We start from the raw sequence: 27,208 nt of genomic DNA, 5'->3' as shown, positions 1-27,208 counted from the left end.
CGCCACCGCCCCGGCCCCGCACAGCCCCGAGGTTCGCGGGACCCGGCCACCCTGCCCCAAGGGCCGGCAAGAAATACGTTCCTTCAGTCCCAGGGGCCACCTCGGGTCTCCCCTTCCCCAGCCTCGAAGCCATGGGGTCCCCCTCGCCACCCCCCAGCCCCTTGGGCTATCGAAGTATCCCGGTTCCCCAGTCCCTGGAGCCACCGCGGGTCCTTCCCCGGCCCCGAGGGCCACGGGGTCCCCGCCCGCCAGTGCCAAAGCGCCCGGTCGCAGGCGGAAGGAAGTGATATTTATTGTTCTCCCTGAGACCGCGTCGCCCGCAGCCCGGCCGGCAGTTGCAGTGTAGACAACCCGAGAGCCCCGCCTGCAGGCGGTGTAGATAGTGTAGATATTGTAGATACTGTAGATACCGCGCCGGCGCCGACTTGATAAACGGTTTCGCCTCTTTTGGAAGCCGCCTGCGTGTCCATTTATTTGCGCCCAGTTAGATCGTATTGGGAATCTTTCGGACAGCGAGCCCAGGGTGGCTCGGGGCCCTCAGGGCCTCCCCAGCCCCAATCCCTGCAGACTAGGTCGGTCCGGGTCCCACTGCGCCTTGTCTGCCACGCCCCCTGCCCTCTCCCCGCCCCAAAGGGGCTTCCACTGCCCCTCCCCTCTCCGAGGCCCCTCCTGCCAGGCCTGTGCACTCCCCCCACCTTCCCACCGTGCCGTCTCATCCCAACCTCCCCAGGGCTGGTGGTACCGCCCAGGTGTGCATCCTGCCTTTTTATTTAAATTCCTCACACCTGCAGTTGTCCCTATTCTGGGACTTGGGCCTGCGCCCTGGCCTGTTTTCGGGACAGATGCTTGTGCTTTTCCATGGAAATTGGGAAGAAGGGTCATGACAGACACTGCCGGTCGCTGCTGGGAACGGGAGAAGCCTCTGACCGGGATGGGATCATGGAAAGACAAAAACAGGCAGCACTGTTCTGCTAGCATTTCCCCTGCCGGCCCAGGCCCGCGTGTTCCCTGCTTATTGACTTTATTTGCTGTGAGTGTCCCTACGGAGTGACCTGGCCAGGGGGCACAATGACAGTGGCCATGAGTCATCTTGAGACCTGTGTGTGAAGCATTTTTCCCAGGCCAGGTGGCTAAGGGACCTTTCCCTGTTAACTCAACACCAGGGATGGGGCAAGAGGAACTCTTTGATCCCTCCCTTCCTGAGCGCAAGCAGGAAGGGCTGACAGCCGGTCAGCGCCAAGGCTGCTGACTTGGACACAAGATGAACGGGAAGTGCACGTGGCCGAGGCTCTGTCCCCCACCTCCCGTGCCTGTCCCAGTGTGTTTGTGGCAACTGCTGCCTTCTAGGCCACTTGGCTCATCACCCCACGTGGTAGCGGCAGCCTGAGTGCTACCTCTCCGAGGGCACAGCCAGGAGTTTCCAGATGTTCACTCTCGATGGACCTGTTCTTCGTATCCATGTTTGCCCTGGCAGCGTGAAGTGAGCCGGGTTCTTAGTAATTGAATGGCAGGAACCATTCCCAGAGGCCAGTCTAGGGTGGGAGGGGTTCTCCAGGGGCCATCTAAAGCTTCAAAGGGCATCTAGCACCAGAGTGTGAAGACCTCTGCAGCATCTGCCCCTGTGGCCTGCAGGCTCCGTGAACACAGTTTTGGAGATGCATTCTGGAGGATGGCTGTGGATGCCCATTCCCGAGTCCTGATCCACACCAGCGTGAACTTGGGGCAGCCATTACCCATGTGCCCCACAGTGGGCGGGGCTTTGCACTGCAGAGGGCCTCCCTCTCTTGTGGTCAGAAAGCAGCCATTCCATACTCCACATCCAGGGTGTGCGGAGGGGCTGCCATTCGAGACCTCCACCTTGGTTTTGTTCAAAGCTAAAGGGAGGAAAAGCTCTCCCCTGAACAAAGAGCAAACACAGTGTTTGTAAATGAGGGTGGGACACACAGCAATGTGCAAGGACCTTGGCTGTGCAGCAAACTGGCCTGTTAACGTGCCCCTCCTGTTGGGATGGCCACGCAAAATGGAGCACCCAGCTATCCAGCAGGGCCGCCACTGGCCATCCAGGGCTATTCACATTCTTTTTTTTTGTTTTGAGACTGAGTCGCGCTCTGTTGCCCAGGTTGGAGTGCCATGGTGCAAACTCGGCTCACCGCAATCTCTGCCTCCCGGGTTCAAGGGGTTTCTTCTGCTTCGGCCTCCCGAATAGCTGGGACTACAGGCATGTACCATCGTGCCCGGCTAATTTTTGTATTTTTTTTAGTAGAGACGGAGTTTCACCATGTTGGCCGGGTTGGTCGTGAACTCCTGACCTCAGGTGATCCATCTGCCTTGGTCTTCCAAAGTGCTGGGCTTACAGGCATGAGCCATCACACTCAGCCACATGTCCTAATGAATTAGGATTCATTAAACATTCAGGTCCTCACTGGCCCCATTCCAGGTGCTCCGTGGCTTACAGGCCATGGGTCACCACACTGCTGCTGTTGCTGCTGAGGGCGCTCCACGCTGGGCAGTGGCCCACAGAGGCGTGGGTTTCCTCCTCTCCACCCCCATAAATGAGTTTGTGCATCTGAGAACTTGTAAATGAGAGCTCGCAGGCCGGCGTCTGGGTGGCAGCTTCCGCTGCTGTGTGTCTTCAAGACTGGTGCACGCCGCTGCTCACTGTCCCTCATGTGCTCAGTCCTCAACCAGTGCCCGGTGATTGCCTGCCCACCGTGGGCGCTGTCTGGCCAATGCCCCAGCCATTGCTGTGCCATTCCTGGCCGTTCCTGTGGAGCTGACGTTCCCATGGGCAGCTGCCCTAAGGCTTGGCTTCCAGCAGCTTCCTCTGTGACAGCTGTGATCTGAACGTTCACCCCCAAGGTGATGGCGGCAGGAGATGGAGCCTTTAGGGGGTGATTAGGTCGCGAGTGTGGAGCCCTCATGACCAGGATTAGCTGAGTGCTACCCTGCTTACAGACCTCCAGCCTCCAGAACTGGGAGAAATAACTGTCCATTGTTTATAAGCCACCAGGCCTATGGTGATTTGTCCTAGCTGCGCTACTGGACTGACAGTGGCCGTTCTTCCTTCCCCTTCTTGTTCCCTGTTTTAGATTCCTCGTCGAGCACACCTGCCCTACCCCTTCTGTACGCTACTGTGCTGGGCAGTACGGTGTAGGGGATAGGGGGCTCGGCCCACCGCTGTTCCCCTAGAGGCTCCCCCCCAGCTGTTGGACTTCCCCCAAGCATCCTCCTCCAGGTTCCCTAGCTGGTCCAGAGGCCCCGTTCCCCTCCCCTAGCCTGGCTCCAGACGTCCAGCTGCCAGAACTCAGGAGGACAAGAGAACAGAAGGGCCCCCAGACTCCTCACTCCCAAAAACTCCAAAAACAACAGATGCACAACGCAAGAAGTAGATACACTCCTGACTAAGAACGGACCATCCACACCCCTTCACACCACTGCATCCACAGAAGGCTTCTAGGACCCCAGGGCCTCGGGGTGTAGCTGGACGATCCTACAGTAGCCCTGTTCCCTGTTTCCAGAGGACCCCCCACTGCTGCCTTCTGCAGCATGTGCCCCTTTGTTGAAGGGATGATGGGCACACCACTGCTCAGAGGGGCTTCTCACCCAGGAAAGCATTGGAGGTGCAGAGGCAGGAGCACACTGGGGCTTGGCTGTGGGACAAGGCGAGACTGTTTGGTGGCACCTTGAGCTGCGGAGGAAGACGAGACCCTGGCCTGGTGGAGATGAGACCCTGGCCTGGTGGGCTCCAGGCCCCACCCTGCGGCGCACCCTCCAGCTGGGGAAGTCCATGGGGTGTGTGGGATCCATGCGATGACAGTTGTGTGAGGCTGAGGCCCTGATCTCCAGGTGTGCCGCAGATCAAAGCACCTGCATACCAGAGGATTCCACGTGGCCACAGCTGCCGAGGGCAGAGGGAGCCTCACCTCTCGCTGGTGGAGGGAGAGTGGTGGGCAAGGAGCTGCTTCTAGGATGAAAGGGATGGCCCCAGTGTGTCAGGCAGTGCAGCCCAACCAGGAGGTGGGCACCAGGGGAGAGCATGTGGCCTGTGTTTCACAGACTCCATGTTCCAGAGACTCAGTTTCCCCTTCAGCTGGGGTGCTGACCTCCGCCTTGTGTGGAGAAGCTCTCTGTCAACAGTGGAGGCCTGTGTCAGCCATGGGCACAGGGACGTTCATTCCTACTTCTCTCCTCCCTATGGGTTCCAGTGAGTCTGTGTGCTTAGGCAGGGTCCACAAGCATCTGCACCATCCTGCCCCTCCTCCTTGCCAAGCTCCTTCACCCCCCTCCCCGCCGAAGGAGCACCCTGCAGAGCCTGGCCAAGGAGCAGGTGGGGACACGGACCCCCAGCCTGGCATAGTGGCACCCAGGCCTGGGGGGGCAGGATGAGACCTTTTTCCCTGATGCTACCTCACACATTTTCTGGATTTCAAAAAACACAACTGATGCCTTTGATTCAATTCCCTTTCCTGCTTGTTGTACTACTTGAAACCAGATGGGCTCCTCAGATGAAACTCCGGAGACTCAGTGTCTCTCTTTAACCGCTGCCAGGTCTGTGTGTGGGAAAGAGCAGAACCAGAATATTTTGCTAAAACCAGCCCATGTGGGGGAGAGGCTTAGATTTTAATAGCAGTAATTAAATTATCTTCTTAATTATAAAGGGTGATGGCATTGTCAACATCCGTTATCTATCAGCTTTCAATTGCACAAAGTAAGCACGTAATCCTCTCCTCCCGGCCCCGCCGGCATCCTCTGCTCTGTGGCCAGCCCAGGCCCCCCTCCTGCAGTAAAGATCCCCGGAAGCTTTGGGGTGCATCTCCCCATTTCACCAATTCTGAGTTGCACAGGGTTTTTTGCCTGCATTTCAACACCTCTGAAGTTGGTATCTCTCTTAATCAAAGTGGGGGGTCTCAGCCTAACTGAAGGATCTTGGCTGCACATGAAACCATGGTGCAGTGGCAGTTGCCAGGATCCTGCAGTTGAGGCCCATGTCTGTGTGCCCACTGTGGCCTGGGGCAACGCTGGGTGCCAGCGTCTTGCTCTGGGTGACTTTCTTGCAGGTGGTGACCCTGGCTTCTGTCTCCAGCCCCTGCAGTGGCCCTGTCCTTCTAGGACCTCACTCTTCACTCACGTCGTTTCTCAGGACACCCCTCTCTGCACATCCCCAGTCTTCCCCATCTCTTCATTCCTCTGTCACTCTAGCCTCAATTCCTCTCAACGTTTTTTTTGTTTGTTTTTTGAGATGGAGTCTTGCTCTGTCGCTCAGGCTGGAGTGCAGTGGCATAATCTCGGTTCACTGCAACTTCTGCCTCCTGGGTTCAAGTGATTCTCCTGCATCAGCCTCCTAAGTAGCTGGGATTACAGATGTCTGCCACCACGCCCGGCTAATTTTTGTATTTTTAGTAGACATGGGATTTCACCATGTTGGCCTTTTTTTCTTTATGAGACAGGGTCTTGCTCTGTTGCCCACGCTGGAGTGCAGTGGTGTGATCATGGTTCACTGCGGCCCCGAACTCCGGGACTGAAGCTATCCTCCAGACTCAGCCTTCTGATTAGCTGGGAGTACAGGCATGTGCCACCACACTCTGCTATTATTTTGTAGCGACATATGAGTCTTGCTATGTTGCCCAGGCTGGTCTTGAACTCCTGGCTCTTGAACTCTTGGCCTCAAGTGAGCCTTCAGCCTCAGCTTCTCAAATTGCTGGGATTACAGGTGTGAGCCACCGTGCCCAGCCCTTTTCTCCAATAGTTTTTTTTTCCCCTCCATTTCTGAATTCATCCTTTATCTCAGAATGTGTTTTCTGGATTACTCCCCAAGACAGCTTTTTTTCTTCTGACATCATCACAGAACGAAGATGGTGACGGCAGCAAGGCCACAAAACAGTCCCCAGTCTATCCAACTGCTCATGGCCGTGGTTTGGACCTTCAGCCATGAGGCAGTACATCCTCCCAGAGCAGGGTAGGGACCTTCACCGCAGGGCTCGTTCTCAGGAGCGGCCGGGCGCCCTTCTCCAGTCCACCTTTGTGATAAGGTACAGAATCAGGGTCACTGGCAGGACACAGGTCCCCTTCCCTGTCGCCTCAGGCTGGTGGGATTCCTGCAGTCGAGTGCTGCTAGGACTGCAGGCGAGGCCTGGGCTACACAGGAAGCCCGGGCACCGCAGAGTGGCTGCTAGCTGGTGGCATTGTTCCTCTGCGGATTTGGAGCTATACGAGCTCGGGTGTTGAGCTGAGGCAAAATACGGAAACAGCCACTTCCATGCAAATAATCACCCTTCTGATAACAATAAGTCAAGTCTCAAGGGACTAAGAAAAACAAGCAGCTTTATTAAGATGCAGCTGACCGATCTGAAAGCCTGCCTGCTCCGCCACCTCCTGGGAGAGCCTGCAGGGCCCGGGCTCTGGGGACAAGGGCTGCTGCTCAGGCCCCAGAGGAAGGTCTAGGTGGGGAATGGACTGCCAGGAGGTGGACACCAACACATAGGAGCACATCCCAAGATACCCATCACCCTGCGTGGCAGGTGCTGGAAAGAAACAGCCTAGTTATGAGAGAGACTTGCAACTGGGGGCACCCTAGCACCCCACAGAGGCGTTTCCAGGTAGCCCCTCCAGCTTGGCTGTGTGGTCCTCTTTGGAGGACCCTCCCTCCTTCCAGGTGGCCAGCCAGAAGGGGCCATCTCCAGGCAGGCACCCCCTTCAGGAGAGCCCATGCCCAGTCACTGCCTGGGAAGTTTACTGCAGGGCTGGCCCCCAGCTGCCACTGTCACCTCCTGGCCTCCACCTGCTCTCCTGAGTCCTCAGGCCTCACGCAGTCCTGTCCCTCTAATAGGTGACTGCAGGATGGAGCCCCAGGCATCTCGGCACCCTGACGTGGTCACTGCCAGAAGGGGAGTGGTCTCAGGGTGGGCCAGACCCCTGGGCACCAGTGTGGCCTCCTTCCTGAGGTGCTGAGGGAGATTTGCCTGGCAAAGCCCACCTTGCCTCTCTACCCTCAGCTGCTGAGTTTCCCTCCAGTAGTGGCTATTCCAGTAGTAGCTGTTTCCCACGCACAGGTCTCTTCCCCAATAAGAATTGGTGCTGCAGGACAGAGATCCTATCGCATGTATACCCAGAAGGTGATTCAAGGTGAATATTAAAGACCTGGATATCCATTAGGATGATGATGTTTTTAAAAAACAAAAACAGAAAACAACACATATTGGTGAGGACGTGGAGCCCCTGGAAGCCGTCTACACTGCTGGTGGGACTGTAAGATGGTGCAGCTGCTGCGGGGAATAGCGTGGTGGGTCCTTGAAAAATTATACAGCTGTTAGGGAGGGTGAAGCAGGAAGACTGCTTGAAGCCAGAAGTTCAAGACCCGCCTGGGCAGCTACTTGGTAGACTGAGGCAGGAGGATCGCTTGAGCTGAGGAGTTCCAGGCTGCGGTAAGCTGTGATCACACCATTCCACTCCAGCCTGGTGACATAGCAAGATCTTGTCTCTAAGATAAATTAAAATTCTACATAGAATTACCGTATGATCCAGCAATTCCACTTCTGGGAAAATACCCAGGAGAATTGAAAGCAGAGTCTCAAAGAGAGATTTCTCCACCTATGTTCACAGCAGTATTACTCACAATAGCAAAAGGTGGAGGCGAGCCGAGTGTCCACCGATAAATGAATGGATCAACAAAATGTGGTGTGTGTGTACCGTGGAGTATTATCCAGCCTTAAAAAGGAAGGGAATTCTGTCACATGCTACAACATGGATGAACCCTGAGGTCCTTACGCTCCGTGAATTGAGCCAGTCACAAAGGACACATATTGTAGTGTACAATTCCACTTGCATGAGGCACCTCAAGTAGTCAGATTCAAGAAACAGGAGAATGGGGATCGTTAGGTGCTGGGGGTGGGGAATGGGGAGTTGGTGTCTAGTGGGGACAGAGGTTCCATTTTGCATTCATCTGGAGGTGGATGCATAGCATTGGGAATACACTTAATACCACTGAATTGTGTACTTCAACATGGTAACAATGGCACATTCATTATTTTTTATAGAGACAGGGTCTCACTGGGTTGCCCAGGCTGGCCTCGAACTCGGGCTCAGGCTCTCCTTTCACCTCGGCCTCCCAAACTGCTGGGATTATAGGTGTGAGCCACCACACCTGGCCAAATTTATGGGTTTTTTGTTTTTATTTTTTTGAAATGGAGTTTGTCCCTTGTCACCTAGGCTGGAGTATAGTGGTGTGATCTTGGCTCACTGCAACCTCCACCTCCTGGGTTCAAGTGATTCTCCTGCCTCAGCCTCCCAAGTAGCTGGGATCACAGGCATCTGCCAACACACCCAGCTAATTTTTGTATTTTTGGTAGAAACGGGGTTTCACCATGTTGGCCAGGCTGGTCTCAAACCCCTGACCTCAGGTGATCCACCCACCTCAGCCTCCCAAAGTGCTGGGGTAATAGGAGTGAGCCACTGCGCCCGGCCAAAATTTGTGTTTTTAAATGTATGTTTAACAATTTAAAAATCCTGGATCATCTACAGGTTGCACAAGCCACTGCTCTTCATCTTGGATTGACCAATTCCCTATCTGCCTCTAACGCAGTGGGTTTTTTTTAGCAGGAGCAGTCTTGTCCCCTGGGGTGTCTGACAGTGCCTAGGACACTGGGTCGGGGTGCTTCTGGCATCTGGTGGGTGGAGACGGGGGATGCTGTCCACCCTCTGCAATGTACACTCGGAGCCACAGGTCCGGAGCCATGGACTGCTGTGGCGAGGCCTTCCCACATGGCCGCACCCTGTCTGAAGCAGCTAGTGGTGCAGCCCCAAATATTCTGAGGCCAGAAGCTCCCAAGTCCTACCTGGCATGAAGTGGTGCTCCAGGGCCCTCTCCGCACTCCTCCCCCTGCCCAAGTGGGCCCAGACTCCCCAGTGAGGCAGCATAGCCTGGAGTGCTCGCCTGGAGCCTGAGGGATCTGGCTGCAGTGAGGCGGGCTTTGAGGGAGGCTGCCAGGCTGTGCTGGAGAAGGCTGTGCTGGAGAAGGCTGGTGACAGCCTTGCAGGGAGATGGAGGGTTACCGGAGCCGTCACTGGAGGTGGCCCCTCCAAGTGCTCAGGCCCCAGGCAAGTCCCACCAGCTCCCGAGTGGAAGGTGTAAGCCACGTGGGCATAGGTGGGAGGGAGTTCTCACCATCCGTGGCCGCTAGTGCCTCTGAAACCACCTGGAAGTCCCAGTGGCTTCCCCAGGGACAGGCAGTGCTGTGGCCCGTGTCCACCCCAGCTCTGAGGCCAGTGCTCCGTGCCTGCCCATGGTCTCCCTCTCTCTCAGGGGTGGTTTCTCTGTCCCTACACAATATGGTGCTCTATAGCTTTCCTTAGGAACCCAGTTCCTCAGGAGGAAGACGCGTGGCCCCTTTTGGGAGGGTAAGGCAAAGGTGCCAAAGTATCCATCCCATGAACGCAAGACACACAGTGCCTGCTCTACAAGAGCTCATGTTCGGGCAGGGAGGGACAGTTGACACCCAGGGGCCTGCGGGGGGTGGAGGGCTCTGCAGAGGCAGGATCACCTCGGAGATGGGTGTAGGAGGGGACCTCGGGCCACCCCAGGGCCAGGCCTGCTTGCCCTGCTTAGAAGCTGGGTCTCCCACCCAGGGAGGGAGGAGTCATGTCTCAAGGGCAGCCACTGGGCCTGAAAAGCAGAACCGCATGTGATCAGTCTGGGTGTGCAAGGCTTCAGGAAAGCACGCCTACCTTCAAGGGATGGAGGCAGAGGCTGGTAGCCGACGTGCATGCCAGCTGCCAACTCAGAGCCAGCACACTACCCGTGTGTGCCTCTGCCAGTGAGTGGATGAAAAGCAATGACCTACGGACGCAGGCAATCTGGATGAGTCTTGACTTTATCTCGCTGAGGGGAGGAAGCAGGCTCGGGTGGTGCCGTGTGCGTGGCTCTGTTTATAAGCTGTCTGGGAATAGGCAAAACCACGGTGCAGAACACAGGTCAGCCAGTGCAGGCAGGAAGGGCCGGCACACGGGGAGGAGGAGCTTCCTGGGTAACGCTCAATCCCATATGCTATGGAGGGTGCATGTTATTGAACGTTAAGTTCTACTCTTATAGATAAAGAGTGTGCTGGCCTTTCCCACGCCCTCTCTGTTTTGATCCATTCTGGGTATCAGTCCTTTTTGTCTCCCCCTCTCCATCCTCTCTCAGCCCCTTTCACTGGGTTTCACAGTGTGCTGGGCACAGGTTCAGGATGTGTTGTTACTCTTTTTTTTTTTTTTTTTTTTTTTTTGAGACAGGGTCTCCCTCTGCCACCCAGCCTGGAGTGCAGTGGTGTGATCATGGCTCACGGCAGCCTCGACCTCCTAGGCTCAAGTGATCCTCCCCCATCAACCTTCTGTGTAGCTGGGAACACAGGCATGCACCACCATGCCCAGCTAATTTTTAAGTTTTTTGTGGAGATGGGCTTTTGCCATGTTGCTCAGGTTGGTCTCAGACTCCGGGGTTCAAGTGATCCTCTTGCCTTGGCCTCCCAAAGTGCTAGGATTACAGGTGTGAGCCACCACGCCCAACCAGGATTTGTTATTCTTAACTAGTAAAACAGCACGTTCCTGCTCCTTATTTCAAGAGACAGGATCTTGCTCTGTCACCCAGGCTGAAGTGCAGTGGCATCGTGATCAAGGCTCACTGCAGCCTCAGCCTCAACCTCCTAGTCTCAAGCGATCCTTCCTCCTCAGTCTCCCGAATAGCTAGGACTACAGGTGTGTGCCACCACACCTGGCTTTGTTGTTGTTGTTGTTGTTAGAGATGGGGTCTCACTATGTTGCCCAGGCTAGTCTCAAACTCCTGAGCTCAAGTGATCCTCCTGCTTTTGCCCTCCAAAGTACTGGGATTATAGGTATGAGCCACTGCACCCAGCCATTGCTCCTTATTTCTTTTCTTTTCTTTCTTTTCTTTTCTTTTTTTTTTTGAGACGGAGTTTCGTTCTTGTTGCCCAGGCTGGAGTGCAATGGCGCAGTCTCAGCTCACTGCAAACTTCGCCTCCTGGGCTCAAGCAATCCTCCTGCCTCAACCTCCTGAATAGCTGGGATTACAGGCTTGCACCACCACGTCTGGTTAATTTTTGCATTTTTAGTAGAGACGGGGTTTCACCATGTTGGCCAGGCTGGTCTCAAACTTCTGACCTCAGGTGATCCGCCCGCCTCAGCCTCCCAAAATGTTGATTTTATAAGCATGAGCCACTGTGCCTGGCCTGTTGCTCCTTATTTCTAAAAGTAGGTAAGGGGGACCGGACGCAGTGTCTCACGCCTGCAATCCCAGAACTTCGGGAGGCTGAGGCAGGCAGATCATTTGAGCCCAGTAGTTTTGAGATCAGCCTGGTCAACATGGTGAAGCCCCATCTCTACTAAAAATACAAAAGTTAGCTGGGCGTCGTGGCAGGCGCCTGTAATCTCAGCTACTTGGGAGGCTGAGGCAGGAGAACTGCTTGAACTTGGGAGGCAGAGGTTGCAGTGAACTGAGATCACGCCCCTGCTCTCCAGCCTGGGTGATAATAGGACTCCGTCTCAAACAAATAAAATAAATAAAAGTAGGTAAGGGGGAGATCTAGTTCCCTGATCTGACGTCTTTCCTTGGGGTCACTGACTGTTGGAAAGGCATGTGCTGTGCTGAGGTGGGACCTGGTGTGGCTGTGGAGGCCGTGTCCGTGTCCTGTGGGTGGCTCGGCTCATTGGGAAATCCAGTCCTGTCCTGTCCTTCCATGCAGTTCAGACACTGGACATTTGTGCAGTCTCATCTACAAGAAAAGAGAGGCACCTCTGACATGGCACTTCATCCACTCCCATGGGATGGGGTTGTCACCCATGTGAACATGTCCTGAAGGACAAGGAAGTGAAAGCTGAGATGTCCAGGAACACACCATAGAGAGCAGTGGAGCTTCTGAGGGATGCAGGTGGCCGTGTGAACCTGGGGCTCCCCTGCCCCGCAGACTACCAACCCTTCAACACCCAGGGCCTGGTGGCCGGGAGGACGCCGGGCCATGGGCACATGGAATTGTCGTGTTTCCCTTCACTTCAGTTCCTGTTTGAAATTTCCAAAATTAAAAAACAGTGACTTGTTCAGTAAATTCCAGTATGAATAAATCGCATGTTTTGTAATAAATACTTCTCTACAGAGTCACACTCTCAGTTGATAAATCAAAACTTGTTGGATAAAACAAAGTAAATTTCTCCTCACATTTCAACATTGACTGTAAACTCATTATAAACACTTCTAAATATTTAATGAAAACTACAAGCTTAACATATCTGATCCAAAAATGCCTTAAACACCTCAGTCCAGACACCCACACACTGAGGATGATTCCCTCAAACTGGTTCTGAAAGTAGTAGCGATGCTTTTCTCTAGCCCGTTCTTATTCTTTCTCAGACGTGCTCTTAGCACCCTCCTGGGGATGAGCATCTGACTCACATCACTCGGGAAAAGCCCTGGCCGGTGGATCCCAGGCGGGGGCACCACACTGAGGCCAAGTGCCGCTGCCCAGTGAGCCTGACTGCCCCTTGAGCACTTTCCCTTCACATTTACTTATTTATTTTTTAAATTGACATATAAAATCGATGTATTTAGTGTGTAACGTTCTTACCACAAAAATTAGAACTACGTCAGGTGATGTATTTGCTAATTAGCTAGACTTAACCAGGCCTTTAGTTTTCAGTTTTTAACACTGAGTTAAAATACACGTAAATCAAATTTCCCATCATAGCCCTTTGTAAGTGTACATTTCAGTGGCATGAAGTCCATCCACATGACTGTGCAGCCATCACCACCATCCATCTCAGAACTCTTCATCTCAGAAACCTGAAACTCTGTCCCCATTAAACAAGAAGTCCCTATTCCCCTCCCCTGGCAGCCAGCATTCTACTCTGTCTCTATGAATCTGACTACTCTAGGCCCCTCATGTAAGTGGAATCACACAGCATTTGTCTTTTTGTGGCTGGCTTAGTTCACTGAGTGTGAGGACCTCAAGGTTCATCCGTGTTGTAGCCTGTGTCGGAACTCCCTTCCTTTATAAGGCGGAACACTATTCTGTTGTATGTCTGTACCACATTTTGTTGATTCATTCATCTGTCAATGGACATTTGGGTTGCTCCCACCTGTTGACTGCTGTGAGTAATGCTGCTATGAACGTGGGCATAGAGATATCTTTGCAGCCCTGCTTTCAGTTCTCTTGGGTATTCTGCCACAAGAGGAACTGCTGGGTCATATGGTAATTCTATGTCTAAGATTTTGAGAAATGACCACACTGTTTTCCATAGCTGCTACTCCATTTTTACATTCCCACCAACCGTGCACAAAGGTTCAGATTTCTCCACACACTTGTTTTCTGTTTTTATTTTTGGTGTACCCATCCTCATGGGTGTAAGGCAGTATCTATCTCATTATAATCCTGACTTGCATTTCCCTAATGAATAGTGATGCTGTGCCCGCTGGCTACTCATACATCTTCTTTGGAGAAATGTCTACTTAAGTCATTTGTCTATTTTCTTTTAATTTTTAATTTTTAGAGACAGGGTCTCACTATGTTGTCCAGGCTGGACTCCAGCTCCTGTATTAAGTGATCCTTTTGCCTCAGCCTCTTGAATAGCTGGGTACATACCACAGCACCTAGGATGGCCCATTTTTGAATCGGCTTTTTTGTTGTTGTTGAGTTTTAGGAGTTCCCTATATATTGTGTATATTAATCCCTTACCAGATATATGGTTTGAAAGATTTTCTCTGTGGGCTGCTTTTTTACTCTGTTGATGGTGTCTTTTGATGCATATAACTTTTAAATTTTCATGAAGCCCAGTCTGTCTATTTTTTTCTTTTGTGACATGTGCCTTTGGTGCCATATCCAAGAATTTATTGCTAAATCCAGTGCCATGAAGCTTTTGGCCTATGTTTTCTTCTAAGGGTTTTATGGTTTTAGGTCTTAATTTAGCTCTATTTTGAGTTTACAGGGTATGAGGTGGGGGATCAAACTTCATTCTTTTGCATGTGTAAATCCAGTTTTCCCAACATCATTTGTTAAAAAAACAGTCTTTTCCCCCACTGAATGGTCACATATTAAAAATCTTTTGGGGCCGGGCACAGTGGCTCACACCTGTACTTTGGGAGGCCGAGGCAGGCAGATCACGAGATCAGGAGATCGAGACCTTCCTGGCTAACATGGTGAAACCCCATCTCTACTAAAAATACAAAAAATTAGCCAGGCGTGGTGGCGGGTGCCTGTAGTCCCAGCTACTCAGGAGGCTGAGGCAGGAGAATGGCGTGAACCTAAGAGGCAGAGCTTGCAGTGAGCCGAGATCGCGCCACCACACTCCAGCCTGGGCAACAGAGCGAGACTCCGTCTCAAAATAAATAAATAAATAAAATAAAAAATGAAATAAAATAAAATCATTTGGCCAGCCAGGTGCAGTGGCATGTATCTGTAGTCCCAGCTACTTGGGAGGCAGAGGTGGGAGAACTGCTTGAGGTCAGGAGTTCAAGACCAGACTGGGCAACACAGTGAGATCCTGTTTCTAATTAAGAAAAATATCACTGGATCATATACATGATGGTTTATTTCTAGGCTGTCTATTCTATTACATTGGTCTTTACATCTGCCTTTATGCCAGTACCACACTGTTTTGATTACTATAGCTTTGTAATAAGTTTTGAAACCAGGAAGTATGAATCCTCCAACTTTATTCATTTTAAGATTGTTTTAGCTATTAGGGGGTCCTTGAGAGTCCATATGAATTTCAGAATGGCTTTTTCTATTTCCACAAAAAATGTCACTGGGATTTTTGAAGGGAATGCATTGAATCTGCAGATTCCTTTGGGTACTATGCATATCTTAACAATATTAAGTTTTCCAATCCATGAACATGGGATGTATATCCATTTATTTATGTTTTAATTTCTTTCAGCAGTGTTTTAAAGATTTCAGGGTACAAGTCTTTCACCTCCCTGGTTAAGCTAATTCTTAAGTATTTTATTATTTTTAATGCTGAGTCTCTTTTGATAACAAAACCTCCTGTTACATTGAGGAACTCTTTAGCCCATCTTTTGTGTTTGCTTTCAGTTTGTGACACTTTGGCATCTCTTCCCGAGATGAGCGATTCTTTGGGTTTCACGGATGGGAGAGCCCATTGCATTGTCCTTTCATTTGGAGATATTGCCTGGTGTGTTGGGACAAGGAAGGACTAACCTTCCTTGTCAGTGTCTTATCACATGCGCAGGGCTGAGTGACAGGGTGGTCCTAGGCAGGCTTCCTGTGGCTGTGCAAACTGAGTGGGTGCACACTGGACTTTTCCCACCTACTGATGGTGTGTGAGGCCGATGTGCATGGATTCTAGCTCCTTCCCTGTTTCTGGGGCCTCAGCTGTCTGTGTTCACTCTTTCTTGCTACACAAAGAGAGACAAGGACAAGCCTTATTTGATAAAGGCCACAAACACTTTGACCTTCCTCCACCCAGTGTGGGGATCTGTGTCCCTTCTCCTTGACTCCAGGGCTGGTCACAGAAGGCTCTGGGCTCCAGCCTGGCTTGCTGGATGTGCTCTTGAAGCTCCCAAGTAAGAAGTCTGAGTCCCTGAGACCACCACACTGTAAGGGCACTTAAAGGTGCTCAGGTTGATGGTCCCTACTGTGCCCAGCCCCTGAATGGAGCCAAGGCTCCAAGCACTTGAGTGAAGAGGCTGTGGTGGAAGCGGATCCTCCAGCCCTGGCCATCACCCCATGGAGTAGACAAACCGCTCAGCCCAGCCTCTCCCAAATTCCCGACCCACAGAGCCCACGTGCACAGCATGGCTGTTATGCTGCTCTGTTTGAGGTAGTTTATTAATGTAGCAAGAGATAATGGCACCAGGATGAACTCGATTTCTCAACACCCAACATTTTACAGGTTTCAGAATCCAAGTCAGGAGGTCAAGTGTGCATGCAAGATGTGGCAGAAGACAGATGTGCTGCTGTTCCCAGGCCACCTGCACAGCTGGATGGTGGAAGCAGTCCACTTAAAGGCCATGAGGTACTCGGGAGGCTGAGGCAAGTCTCATTTTATTCCATTTTCAAGAACAGAATAAAGCAAAAGAACATATGCAGTGCTTCCTTACAATGTTATCCTGTAGTGAGCTTTAATGATTTCTCTTTGAGACTATTAGTTGGAGGCTGCAGTAAGCTATGATCATGCCACTGCACTCCAGCCTGGGTGACAGAGTGAGACCCCCACTGTCCCTGGTCTCTTAAAACAAAACCAAAAAACAAAACAAAACAAAAAAAATTTAACAGGCTGAGCACCTCCTACTAATTTCCTCGGCTTAGCACACCCTGTGGCCGTCGTCCCCATCGTCCGTGGCTTCATCCTTCACTTGATGCTTTCCTATGTGGACTTCCTGGCCAGTGCTGTGGGACCTCCCCCATAGAGTTGGCCAGCCTCATGGGCTGGGCTACCTGTCCCACTCAGCAGTGGCTGCCTGGCCTCCCCTCTGTTCCTCCTGCCCAGCTCCTAATGGGCCTCCTGTAAAAGCTGATGCGTGGGGGCCAAGCCACACCTCGCTGACCTGGGGAAGCTGACAGAGTGACAGGGGGTCTCAGGGACCCTCCACCCACAAGGTGAGAAGGGGGATTGCTGGCAAATCTGGTATAGAGGTTGAGATCCCGAGGAGAGGCAGGCCTGGGGGATCTTGCAGCAGCTGTGTCCACCTAGGACCACAGGGCTGGTGGGGCTGGCGGCTTGGTAGAGGGCAGGTGCACGGCAAAGTTTTCACCAGTACCGGCTTGTTGTCTTCCACGCTGGGATTTTGCATGAAGTTCTAGCTAATTGAGTATAAGCGTTTCTAAAGAACCCCCAGAGGGTTGTTTTTCTTTGTGCAAACAGTCCTTTTGTGCAGAGGGTGTTCTGTGACTTCTTGGCAGAGACACAGGTAGGAAACACCTGACTGAACATCGTTGCCTGGGGAGTGGAGACACGCACAGCACGTCAACACGGAGCGCCCAGCAGCGGCGGTGGGTCCCGGGCTGTACTCTGGAGCCTTTCCTGGGATCATCTCCCCGCACCGGCTGACCGCTCAGTGTCTACGTGCTGAGCCCAATCTGCCTGCAGGGCTGCCCACTGCCAGAGACAGAGGCAGGTTCTCCTGGTCCCAGAGCTGGGGCTGTCTGTTAGCCTGCCAGTAACACGCAGGGAGGAAGGAAAAGGCTCTAGACATAGCTGCTTGTCCAAGAGGGACCCTGTTGGTGGCACATTGCTGGGTGAGTGCTGCCCGCCTGTGGATGGGGTGCTGGCCGAACTTACCTCATAAACTGGGGCTGCACAGAGGTCACATGGTGGCACCCACCATCAAAAGGGGAGGCCCCTCGGCACTGGAGGCAGGGCCTCACCAGGCAGACGTGCCAGGGCCCGCATCCCTGCACACAGCTGCCTGCTGGCCAGTGGAGTGGGACCTGCTGCCCCTCTGATAGCTCCTGGTAATCAGAGGAGCCCACTCCACCTGTACCAGAGGCAGTGGCTGGGGATGCTGGAGCACGCGGCTCCAGCCAGTCAGGATCCCACTCTGGGCCATGAAAGTTACTCCACGGAACACCCCAAGGCCACCCCTGCTGGCTATGAAGACACCACCATGCGGACAGTGCCCAGGGCTAAGGGCTCACAGCCACAAGAATCTGGATTTGAACAGAAAAGGACCCCAGCCCTGCTGCCACCCTGACACAGCCTTGTGGGGCTCTGAGCAGAGGACCAGCCACATTGTGCCTGCGCCTTGACACATGGAAAGTCTTCCAATAAGAACAGGATGGTGGGCCGGGCGCAGTGGCTCAGGCATGTAATTCTAGTGCTTTGAAAGGAGGCTGAGGTGGGAGGATCAATCGCTTGAGCCCAGGAGTTAGAGACTAGCCTGGGCAACATAGCGAGACTCCTTCTCTATAAAAAAATAAAAAATTAGCCGGGCATGGTGGTGTGCAACTATGTAGGTGGTCCTGAGCTCCTCGGGAGGCTGAGGCAGGAGAATCGCTTGAACCCGGGAATCAGAGGTTGCAGTGAGCTAAGATTGTGCCATTGCCAAGATTGAGCCAAGATTGTGCCTGGGGGACAGAGACTCTGACTAAAAAAAAAAAAAAAATCCCAAAAACACAGGATGGTAGAACACACCTATCTGAGTCGGCACCGAAAATGGCAAGACATGTCCACCGTTATTTTCAAACCCAAGTTCTCTCTGGCTTGAGAGACCTCACTGCTACCCAGGAGCATTATGGAGGAAGACGTGGAAGGGCCGATGAACAAAGGCTGCCTCTCTCAGTTGGTGGGTTGGCTGGGGGCGTGACGGCAGCGACCAGCCATGCGGCCAGGAGTCACCTCCCAGGTTCTTCCCAGGAGCTGCATGCTGACCCTCGTGCGCTGCCTCTGGGCCACCCCTCCTCCCCACTAAATGTCTTCACTGCCGGCTCTGGTGGTGTTCCTGCCGGCCTACAGGAAGCGGCTGTTTGCTAGGAAGATATCGCCAATGTCCAGGTACATCTTTTCCAAGCTGGATGTCTGGAACTGGGACACTGCTTCTTCTTCTTTTGTGGGGGTTTTGAGGCTGGTCATACGTATGGTGATTCATCACGACCCAGGTTCTGTTGACACAAAGGCCGGCCTGTCCAGAGCCACATGGCCCTGCTGTAGACGCCACAGAGCAGCTCAAGAGAGGAACAGGACCAGGAGGGCCGCACTGCTCTTGGCCGGCTCGGATCCCAGCACTGGTTCTGCTGCTCTCCCAGGCAGCTCAGCCGGGTGAACGAAAGTCTTGGGCCCGCCACTCCACAGGATGTTTCTAAGGCCTCAGAAGCTGGATCTGCCTGGCAAGGAGGGCCCTGTCTGCCTAGCCACCCAAATGCGGGCACCTGGCCCTGTTGTGCACTGGAGGGGTGAGGGCTATGTCAGGCATGCAGGACTCACGCTGTCCCCTGACTCCACCCCTGCGCACTGAGATTCCGAACAAGATATGCCTGGACACTGCTCAACGCCACGTGGCCTGGGACAGGCAGCTCAGGGCCAGGTTAGGGGGCAGCTGCCTGCCATCCGCCCTGCTTGTGCCTTTGACTGAACGCACAAGGGCCAGGGGTCGACTCAAGGTCTGTACATCCCTGCCCACAGCTCTTCGTGGCCTGTAGGTAAGACGCCGGCAGGCAGCGCCACTCACCAACCTCATGCTGGCGCACACACCTGGGCCCTCATGTGGGATGCACGCCCTGTGGCTGTGGGACCTAGGGAGTTTTGTAACTATAGTGATGATGCCAAAGACAACAGGGACATAAAAAGGGGAAGGGGCAGAGGCCCAGAACCCTCAGGGTGGGAGCTGAGGTGGGGCAGATGTACCCAGTGGGGGCCTTTGGCAAGGCTGTCAAGGGCATGCAGGGAGACTTCAAGGCCAACTCCCACTCCACCTACCCTGCCGCTGTCGTGGGGATGTCAGAACCTGACACCTTCCCTCACCATGACAGCCTATGATGAGTGCCCAGGGTGCAGCTCCCTCAGCACCTGCAGTCACTGCAGCCTGAACCCAGGACCCTTCCCCTCCCCGACACCTCAGTGATGTGAAAATCCCTCCCGGAGTGCCCCATGCATCCCGGTGGCTGGCCACGGGACACTCAAGGAGAAGCAGCAGGACCCCCCTCTCCAAAGGTCCTGGGCACCTGGTGGCCACCCTTGTCCAGTGGGGCCAGGTCAGTGCCCAAGTCGGGCGGTCTCCAAGCTTGGGCCAGGGGCTGCTTTCCCGGCCAGCACTGACATTCCTGTTTGGTGGAACCAACAGAGACGAGTGGTCACAGGACCCCTCGAGGACTCCAGGCCCCCCAGCAACCACGTTCCTCACAGTGGGGTTGGGAGGCACGGTCTTGGGACCCCCTGCAGTGGGTGCGCAGGTCTCACTGACAAATCCAACACCCCCATCCCCAGGCCTTGGAAGCCCTCCTCGACCGTACCCCATGGCGGCTGGTCACATCCACTTATCCCAGTGCAGCTGCCCTCAGGCTGTAATCCAGCCCCCCACCCCCAACCCGGCGCCGGAGCCTTCCTGGCCCCAAGCTGCAGCGCCCAGTCCAGCCCTCCGTTTAGCAGGTCTGTTCCAGGAACTCCCCTAATCCACCCATGCTCTGGCCACCTGGATCCCACACCCTTCCAATCCGTCCCACACATGTTCTCCAGATTTCTGCCTGTAAACCTGGAAATGACATGTGGTCCTGCAGGAGGTTGGCACCCCTCTCAGGGTCACCCTCTGTACCTCACCCCGGGGGCCTGCTGGACTCGAGTCTAGTTCTCGGACTAGAAGCCTGGGTGGGGGTCCCAAGGAGCATTGGCAAGGCCTTGCAGGGCAACTGCCTCAAGGGAGGCCACCCCGGGCCTTCAGCTAGAGGGGCTCTTCTGGCAATCAGGGCAGACGCAGGCGTTTGTGGTCCCAGCTTCTCTGCATCTGCCCATAGGCCCCACTCCAGTATTCAGGGTCATGGTTCTTTCCTAATCAACACCTGCGTTTAGGAGGAGACGACCGGTCAGGCTGGGCCCGGCTGCCTGCAGTGTGAGGCTCTGGCTGCTAAGTCCTGTTCTTGCGTCTGGCCTGGCCCTGTGCGCTGCAAGCCCCCCTTGCCATCCCTCAGAGGCACCTTTCTCTGCTTCAGCTTCACTCTTTAGGGAGTTCAGTTACTTCCTGATCCTGATCCTGGCCTCAACCTATGTGTTGGGAGCTCCTGGCTTCCTCAGGGTGAGGGGTCATGTGGACATCCACAGGCAGCTGTGGTTGGGGCCTATCATCTCCCGAGGCCTGGCCCAGGAAACCCACACTTGGGGTGGCCCATTCAACAGTGGGGTGAGGGTGGGGCTGAGCATCCTGCCTGGTGGGGGTCTGAGGGCACTGATGCTAAGTGGGGGACCAGGGCCTCCTCAGGGAGCTCCCACCTCAAGCCTGCAACTTGGCAATGGGAATTTATTATAAAATACCCTCAGCTGGCAACACAGCAGGCCGAAGCCAACGTCTCCCGTAGGCCTCGGACGGCCAGGGCTCTGGCTGCCCCAGTCACCGTCCTGTGATGACACACTCCACAGAAGGAAACACCAACCTCGTGGTCCTTGGGCCGTGACTTGCTGGTCCTCAGAGGCCCTTGAGGTTTCAGGTCAAGGCTGGGACCCGATGCCCACCTCCCTGCCCGCCCTCCTTGTCTCCCGGGAGGGGAGTGGGTGAGTCACGCGCGTGGGTAGAGCGACCAGAGGCTGATCCGCTGATCCTTGGAGCCCGCGGCCAGCAAGCCATCGGCGGCGAAGGCCACGCACTGGATGGCGGCGCTGTGGAAGGCCAGCACGGCCAGCGGCTGCATCGTCCGCCAGTGGAACACGCGGATGCGGTGGTCCCAGCCTGCGGTGGCCAGGATCTTGCGGTCTGGCCGGATGGTGATCTCGGCGATCCCGGGATTGGTGAGTTCGTGAGTCCCACGCACCTGTGGGAGTGAGGAGAGGCGTTAGGCCACTGCTTAAGCCCGTGAGGCAGTGCTGTCCCCGGCGCCCCACCTGCAGCTGGAACCAGGAGAGACGCAGGCCCACAGGCCCGGGACGTGAGGGGCACACACGCCCGCACAGCTGACCTCCCACTCTTCCTAAGGCCACGATGGGGGACTCCAGCCCTCCCCTCAGACTGGTCTTCGGCCCTGCCCTGCTGCTCCTTGCACCAGCTCTGACCGACTCCTTCCCCAGTCAGAGAGCAGCAGAGAGACAGGGATGTCCCAGCTGCAGGAGAGGGGCTGGATCCTGGGGCCCCTCACCCCGGGAAGACACTGCACCCTGGTGCCTAGTGAGAGGCCACGTCCTGGGCTTGACGGCAGCAGAACACTGGCACTTCTCCCAGAAGAACCTCACAACCACCCCAAAGCTGATGAGGATGAGAAATACAAACTCCATCTTCAGCCAAACCACGAGGTATGTGAACCCCCAAGCTCAACAGGGCTGGGAGCGCTGCCAAGAGTGAGACCCAGTTGGGGGTTGGCAGGATGAGGCGGGGACAGGGGGAGACGCCCTGGAGGCGGCAGGAACCACACAGTGCACCTTGCCCGGTGGGGGCAACATGCCCGGTGGGGGCAACATCCCCGGCTGGGTTCTGAGAGGGGCTGGAGCACTGCACAAGACCCTGAGCCACACAGGCAGATCCTGTGTGCACGGGGCTGTCGGGGCGCTGGCCTCTTCCTGGGCCAAGCGTCCCACACTCGGCGCTGGGTGCTCAGGAAGCCTCCTGCCCTGACCCCTCCCTGACGTTCTTCTCCTACAACAAGCAGGGAGCTGGGCAGTTGGGGGATTAGCGCTGCCTCTGTGGCCACAGCACTTCTTGGTTCCACAGGGCTGTCCCATGTGCTGCAGGAAGTTGGGCACCTCTGTGCCCACACACTGAATGACAGAGGCACTTTGCCACCATGAGGACAAGAAACAAGGGCCACTTCCTCCTACGCCGGCCCCATGCCCTGTGAGCTTTCCATCAGCACCCTTTTCTCTAAGGGCCTCCTGATGGGGCCACGCTGCCCTCAGTTGCGAATCACACATCTCTGCAAAGACAGCACAAGGAAAAAAGGAAGAAGAAACAGGAAAAAACAATGGCAACATTCAGCAGAGGCCAGTGGAAACTGTCACCAAGCAATGCTGTCATAAATTAACAAACGAAAACTTCATGAATTAAGCTCTGGCTCTGCGTCCCGTCTGTAAAACAAGAACCCAAAGCAGAAGAACGCGGAGGAGGAAAGCTGACCTGGCAGAGCTCAGGGGAGAACTGGAAGAAAAACTCAAAGCAATGAAGGAGAATCAGCAGCAGCAGTGACTCTAACAGGACAGCGAGGGACACAAAGGGCACGAATGATGGAGAGTGAGCAGAATGGGCCGGGCGTGGTGGCTCATGCCTGTAATCCCAGCACTTTGGGAGGCTGAGGTGGGAGGATTGCTTGAGTCCAAGAGTTTGAGGCCAGCCTGAGTAAAACAGCATGACCTCCATCTCTATAAGAATTTTTTAAAAAATTAGCTGGGGGTGGTGGCATGTGCCTGTAATCCCAGCTACTCGGGAGGTTGAGGCGGAGAATCAGCTCAGCCCAGGAGATGGAGGCTGCAGTGAGCTGAGATCACTGCCACTGTACTCCTGTCTGGGCAACAGAGTGAGACCCTGTCTCAAAAAAAAAAAAAGATACGCTGTAATAAAGTTATCGGACTTCATAGCGAAAAAACTTTTGATAGCCAGACAAAAAGACCGTGTTGATGACGAGGGTGCCATTTAGGCCGTCCTCAGAATGTTCTGCAGCCACATGGGTGCCAAGGGATGATGGGGTGATGCCTGCAAAGGCTGAGGAGGAAAGCGAGGTCCAAGCATTTTATATCCAGCCAAACTGTCGCTCAACTATAAAAACAACAGACCAACATTTCTGAACATGTAAGAACTCAGAGAATCCTGCAGCCATAAGCTGTTCTTGAAGGACTAGAAGATTAACTCCAGTCTCGTAAGAGATAACTGAAGAACTGCTGCAAATGGTCTGGCAGGGAGCACTGGACCCACTTGCCTATAGGATTAGCTCTAAGACAATATGGGGATTATGGCTGTGAAACCGGTTATATAACTCACAGAAATATGGGAGGCACTGAGAGAGGTGGGATGGTTGTTAAGTTCACTGATTTAGCTCAGTTTTTGTCCTTAGGGGCCAAAGATATAATAGTCAATCTCATCCCCGAGAGATTATCTGAGCTCCCCCACCATAAGTAATGACAAAAAGAGCATCATTTCCTTCTCCTATCTCACCTCACTGTAGGTGCCTTTGTTTCCTAGTATTTCGCTTGTATATCTGCATAAAGTTTAAAAAAAAGATCTAAATATACTCAACAGGCTGAGTGTGGTGGCTCATGCTTGTAATCCCAGCTACTTGGGAGGCAAAGACAGGAGGATTGCTTGAGGCTGGGAGTTTGAGGCTGTCGTAAGCTAAGATCACACCACTGCACTCCAGCCTGGGCAACAGAGTGAGATCCTGTCTTTTAAAAACATTACAAATTAGCCAGGTGTGGTTGTGTAGTCCCAGCTACTTGGGAGGCTGAGGTTGGAGGATCATTTGAGTCTAGGTTTATGATTGAATTTCAAAGTGAAATCCAAATCTGTGCTATGTACAAGGGAGATTCCAAAGGAACTCTTGGCAGAGATATACCGGGAAAATGCAAACAAGAAGAACAGGGTAATCTGAATAATAGGAACATTTGAATTCAGGGCCAAAGCATTAGGTAAGGTTATATAAAATACTTAACAATGATAAAGAGTACAATTCCCAGTGAAGAGCTATATAATCCCAGCACTTTGGGAGGCCAAGGCAGGAGGACTGCCCGAGCCCAGGAGTTCAAGACCAGCCTGGGCAACATATAGAGATCCTGTCTTCACAAAAAAAATTTTTAATTAGCCATGCATGCCGACATGCACCTGTAGTCCCAGCTTCTTGGGAGGCTGAGGTGGAAGGATTGCTTAATCCAGGAGTTTGAGGCTGCAGTGAGCTATGATCACACCACTGCACTCCAGTCTGGGTGACAGAGCAAGACCTTGTGGCCCCCACCCCCCAAAATAACTGTAAATATCTGTTTAGCCAATAAACTGACATATCATCCATAAAGCAAGAACAATAGGAAAGTGGCTATAATTGAGTAACTGGTACCAGATTAGTCCTCTTGATGCAAACAATCATAAAAAGTGGACAAAATACACAAGGCAACTGTTTACAGGCAGGAAACACTAGGCAGAGAAGGGGAGCTGATGAGGTGGGCCTCCCAAATGCCCCCACAGCTCTCTGCCTGGAGACAATGCCCTCGGCATGAAGTCCACGCAGAACATAGTGGTCACATTAAGCTGAGGAGGCAAAGATCAGAATCTAGAGCAGTCAGAAGGCTGAAATCCGTGGGGCAAGGCAAAGAAATGGAGGGAGCTGAAGACTGTGTGAGGGGTCCCTGTGAGTCTTGTGTGAGGGCTGGACTGCGCATGCTCACGGTGGACTCCACAGGGCTTACCAGAGCTGCAGAGTTAAACAGAACAGGTTCAAGAGGTCAACAGTGCTGGAGGTCCAGTCAGCCTGAGTGCAAAGACTGCGTGACAGCCTGAGACCAGCTGAGCTACCAGAACGGCATCACTTCAGGAATAGGATTCTGTCTTAGAGTATGGCCTACCCTAGATCTACCAGAACAAAACCAGAAACCAAGCCCTGACAAGGTCTGCAGGAGAGGCAGAGTTTGGAAGTTGAGTTCCACCCCGCTTAACAAGCCTGGGAATGAACTTTCCACAGACCTGCCCTAACAAAGCCGAAAGCCAAGCCTGCACAAGCTCAAGGTGAACAGTCAGTAACTGAACTGCATACCAGAATGAAAGTAAACACTCTTCAGAGCAAAATAACAGAACCCAGAGATTCAGCATGTATCATTTACCATGTCTGGCACACAAACAGCAAATTACTAGACATGCTAAGAAGCAGGAATATATGACCCATAGTCAAGGGGAAAAAGCAGTTAATAGAAACTGACCCCAAAATGGCAGAGATGTTGAACATATCAGATAAAGACTTTAAAGAAACTACTTAAATGTGTTCAAAAAAAATGAAAGGAAAATGTATTCAAATAATTACCAAGAAAATTGTCTTCAATGAGCATATAGGAACTATTAGCAGAGAAATGGAAATTATAAAAAAGAATCATAATAGAAAATATAGAACTGGAAAGCTCAATACTGAAATGAAAAATGTATCAAATAGGCTTAACAGCAGATTGGAAATATATTTATTTTTAAAGTCAGTGAACTAGAAGACAGATCAACAGACATTGCCCAATCTGAAGAGGAGGGAGAAAAATGACTGAACCAAAACAAACAGAGCCTCAGGGGGCCATGGGATGCTATCAAACTGCGTAACTCACAGAAGCCCCGGAAGGAGGAGACAGTGAAAATGGTCAAGAAAAAATGGTGGCTGGATATTTCCCAATTTTAATGAGAAACACGAATATGTAGATGAAAAGCTCAGCAGAACCCAATCAGGACAAGAAAAGAAAATCTATCTAGGCACATGATAGTCAAACTGCTGAAAACCACAGATTAAAAAAAAAAAAAATCTTGAAAGCAGCCATGGTGCAAGACATATTACATGCATGGGAATGATAGGATACCATGAGTTCTCATCAGAAACAAGGAACAACATCTCTACAGGGCCCAAGGAAAAATAAAACTATCATTCCCAAGTTCCATAGCTAGGATTCTGTAAAAAGGAGGGTGATGAAGACATTTTTTGGATAAACAAAAGCTAGAGAATTTTTTGCCAGCAGAATTGCACTACAAAAAAATGTAAGAAGATACTTGGGTCTATAGGATAAGCAGCAGAAATGGCAAAGGGGTGAGTAAATGTAACATGTTATGTTTTTTATTTCTTGTAAGTTTTTTTTTTTGTTTGTTAACTGATGATTTGATGAAAAACTGGTCAGATGCAGTGGCTCATACCTGTAATCCCAGCATGTGGGATTGCTTAAACCTAGGAGTTCAAGGCCAGCCTGGGCAACACAGTGAGACCCTATCTCTACAAAAAGTTAGCCAGGCATGGTGGTACGTGCCTGTAGTCCCAACTACTCGGGAGGCTGAGGCAGGAGTTTGAGGGTGCAGTGAGCTGTGATTGCAACACTGCACCCCAGTCTGGGTGACAGAGCAAGACCTTGCCTCAAAGAAAAGGAAAACTAATATTGTAAGGTGCAGTTTTGAATGCGTGTAGATATAGATCACAACAGTCACAGAAAGACTAAAAGGGTGAGTAGGAGGGATTGCACCAGCACAAGGTCATGTTTGTGAGATGGGATGCGAACAACACTGATTCTAAGGAGACTTTGAGAAGGGTGCACAGTCTTCAAGTGCAACCACTTAGGAACAGGTGGCAAGAGGTCTAAGAAGCCAATAGAGGAAACAAAACAGAATACTAAAAATAAATATTTGATTACCGCAAAAGAAGGTCAAGAAGGAGGAAAAGTGGTCAAAAATGGAAGTGACAAGTGGAAAGTAAGTGTAGAGGTGTTAAACTCAATCCCAGACATGTCAATAATTACAGTGAACACAAACAGACTAAACGCATCAGTTAAAAGGCAGAGATTGTCAGAAAGCATCACAAAGCAAGACACACCTGTCTTCTAAAGATACTTTTTATTGGGAGGCCTAGGCAGATGGATCACGAGGTCA

The 27,208-nt window shown here is 52.7% G+C and overlaps 2 protein-coding genes across 3 annotated transcripts in view; one reads left to right on the top strand and one right to left on the bottom strand.

The window, feature by feature from the left end:
- The window catches only part of TBX1 (T-box 1), a 20,506-nt gene extending 8,427 nt beyond the window's left edge, over window positions 1–12,079 (top strand). The window contains 7 exon segments of the mRNA XM_011958696.1: window positions 1,633–1,747; window positions 2,614–2,711; window positions 3,090–3,143; window positions 3,858–3,946; window positions 4,057–4,204; window positions 4,297–4,327; window positions 11,837–12,079. Of these exon segments, the coding sequence (XP_011814086.1) occupies window positions 1,633–1,747; window positions 2,614–2,711; window positions 3,090–3,143; window positions 3,858–3,946; window positions 4,057–4,204; window positions 4,297–4,327; window positions 11,837–12,079 (778 nt within the window).
- Window positions 12,080–20,926: 8,847 nt separating this feature from the next.
- The window catches only part of GNB1L (guanine nucleotide binding protein (G protein), beta polypeptide 1-like), a 69,797-nt gene continuing 63,515 nt past the window's right edge, over window positions 20,927–27,208 (bottom strand). For both annotated transcript variants that reach the window (XM_011958671.1, XM_011958672.1), the window contains exon 8: window positions 20,927–21,452. In XM_011958671.1, the coding sequence (XP_011814061.1) occupies window positions 21,201–21,452 (252 nt within the window). In that variant the 3' untranslated portion in view covers window positions 20,927–21,200. The remainder of the gene's footprint in view (window positions 21,453–27,208) is intronic.

The sequence above is a fragment of the Colobus angolensis genome, unplaced genomic scaffold, assembly GCF_000951035.1.
Source record: "Colobus angolensis palliatus isolate OR3802 unplaced genomic scaffold, Cang.pa_1.0 Scaffold471, whole genome shotgun sequence".
In the NCBI taxonomy this organism is placed as follows: Eukaryota; Metazoa; Chordata; class Mammalia; order Primates; family Cercopithecidae; genus Colobus; species Colobus angolensis.
Note: the sequence above shows the minus strand (reverse complement) of the source record. Positions and strands in the feature narration are given on the sequence as shown.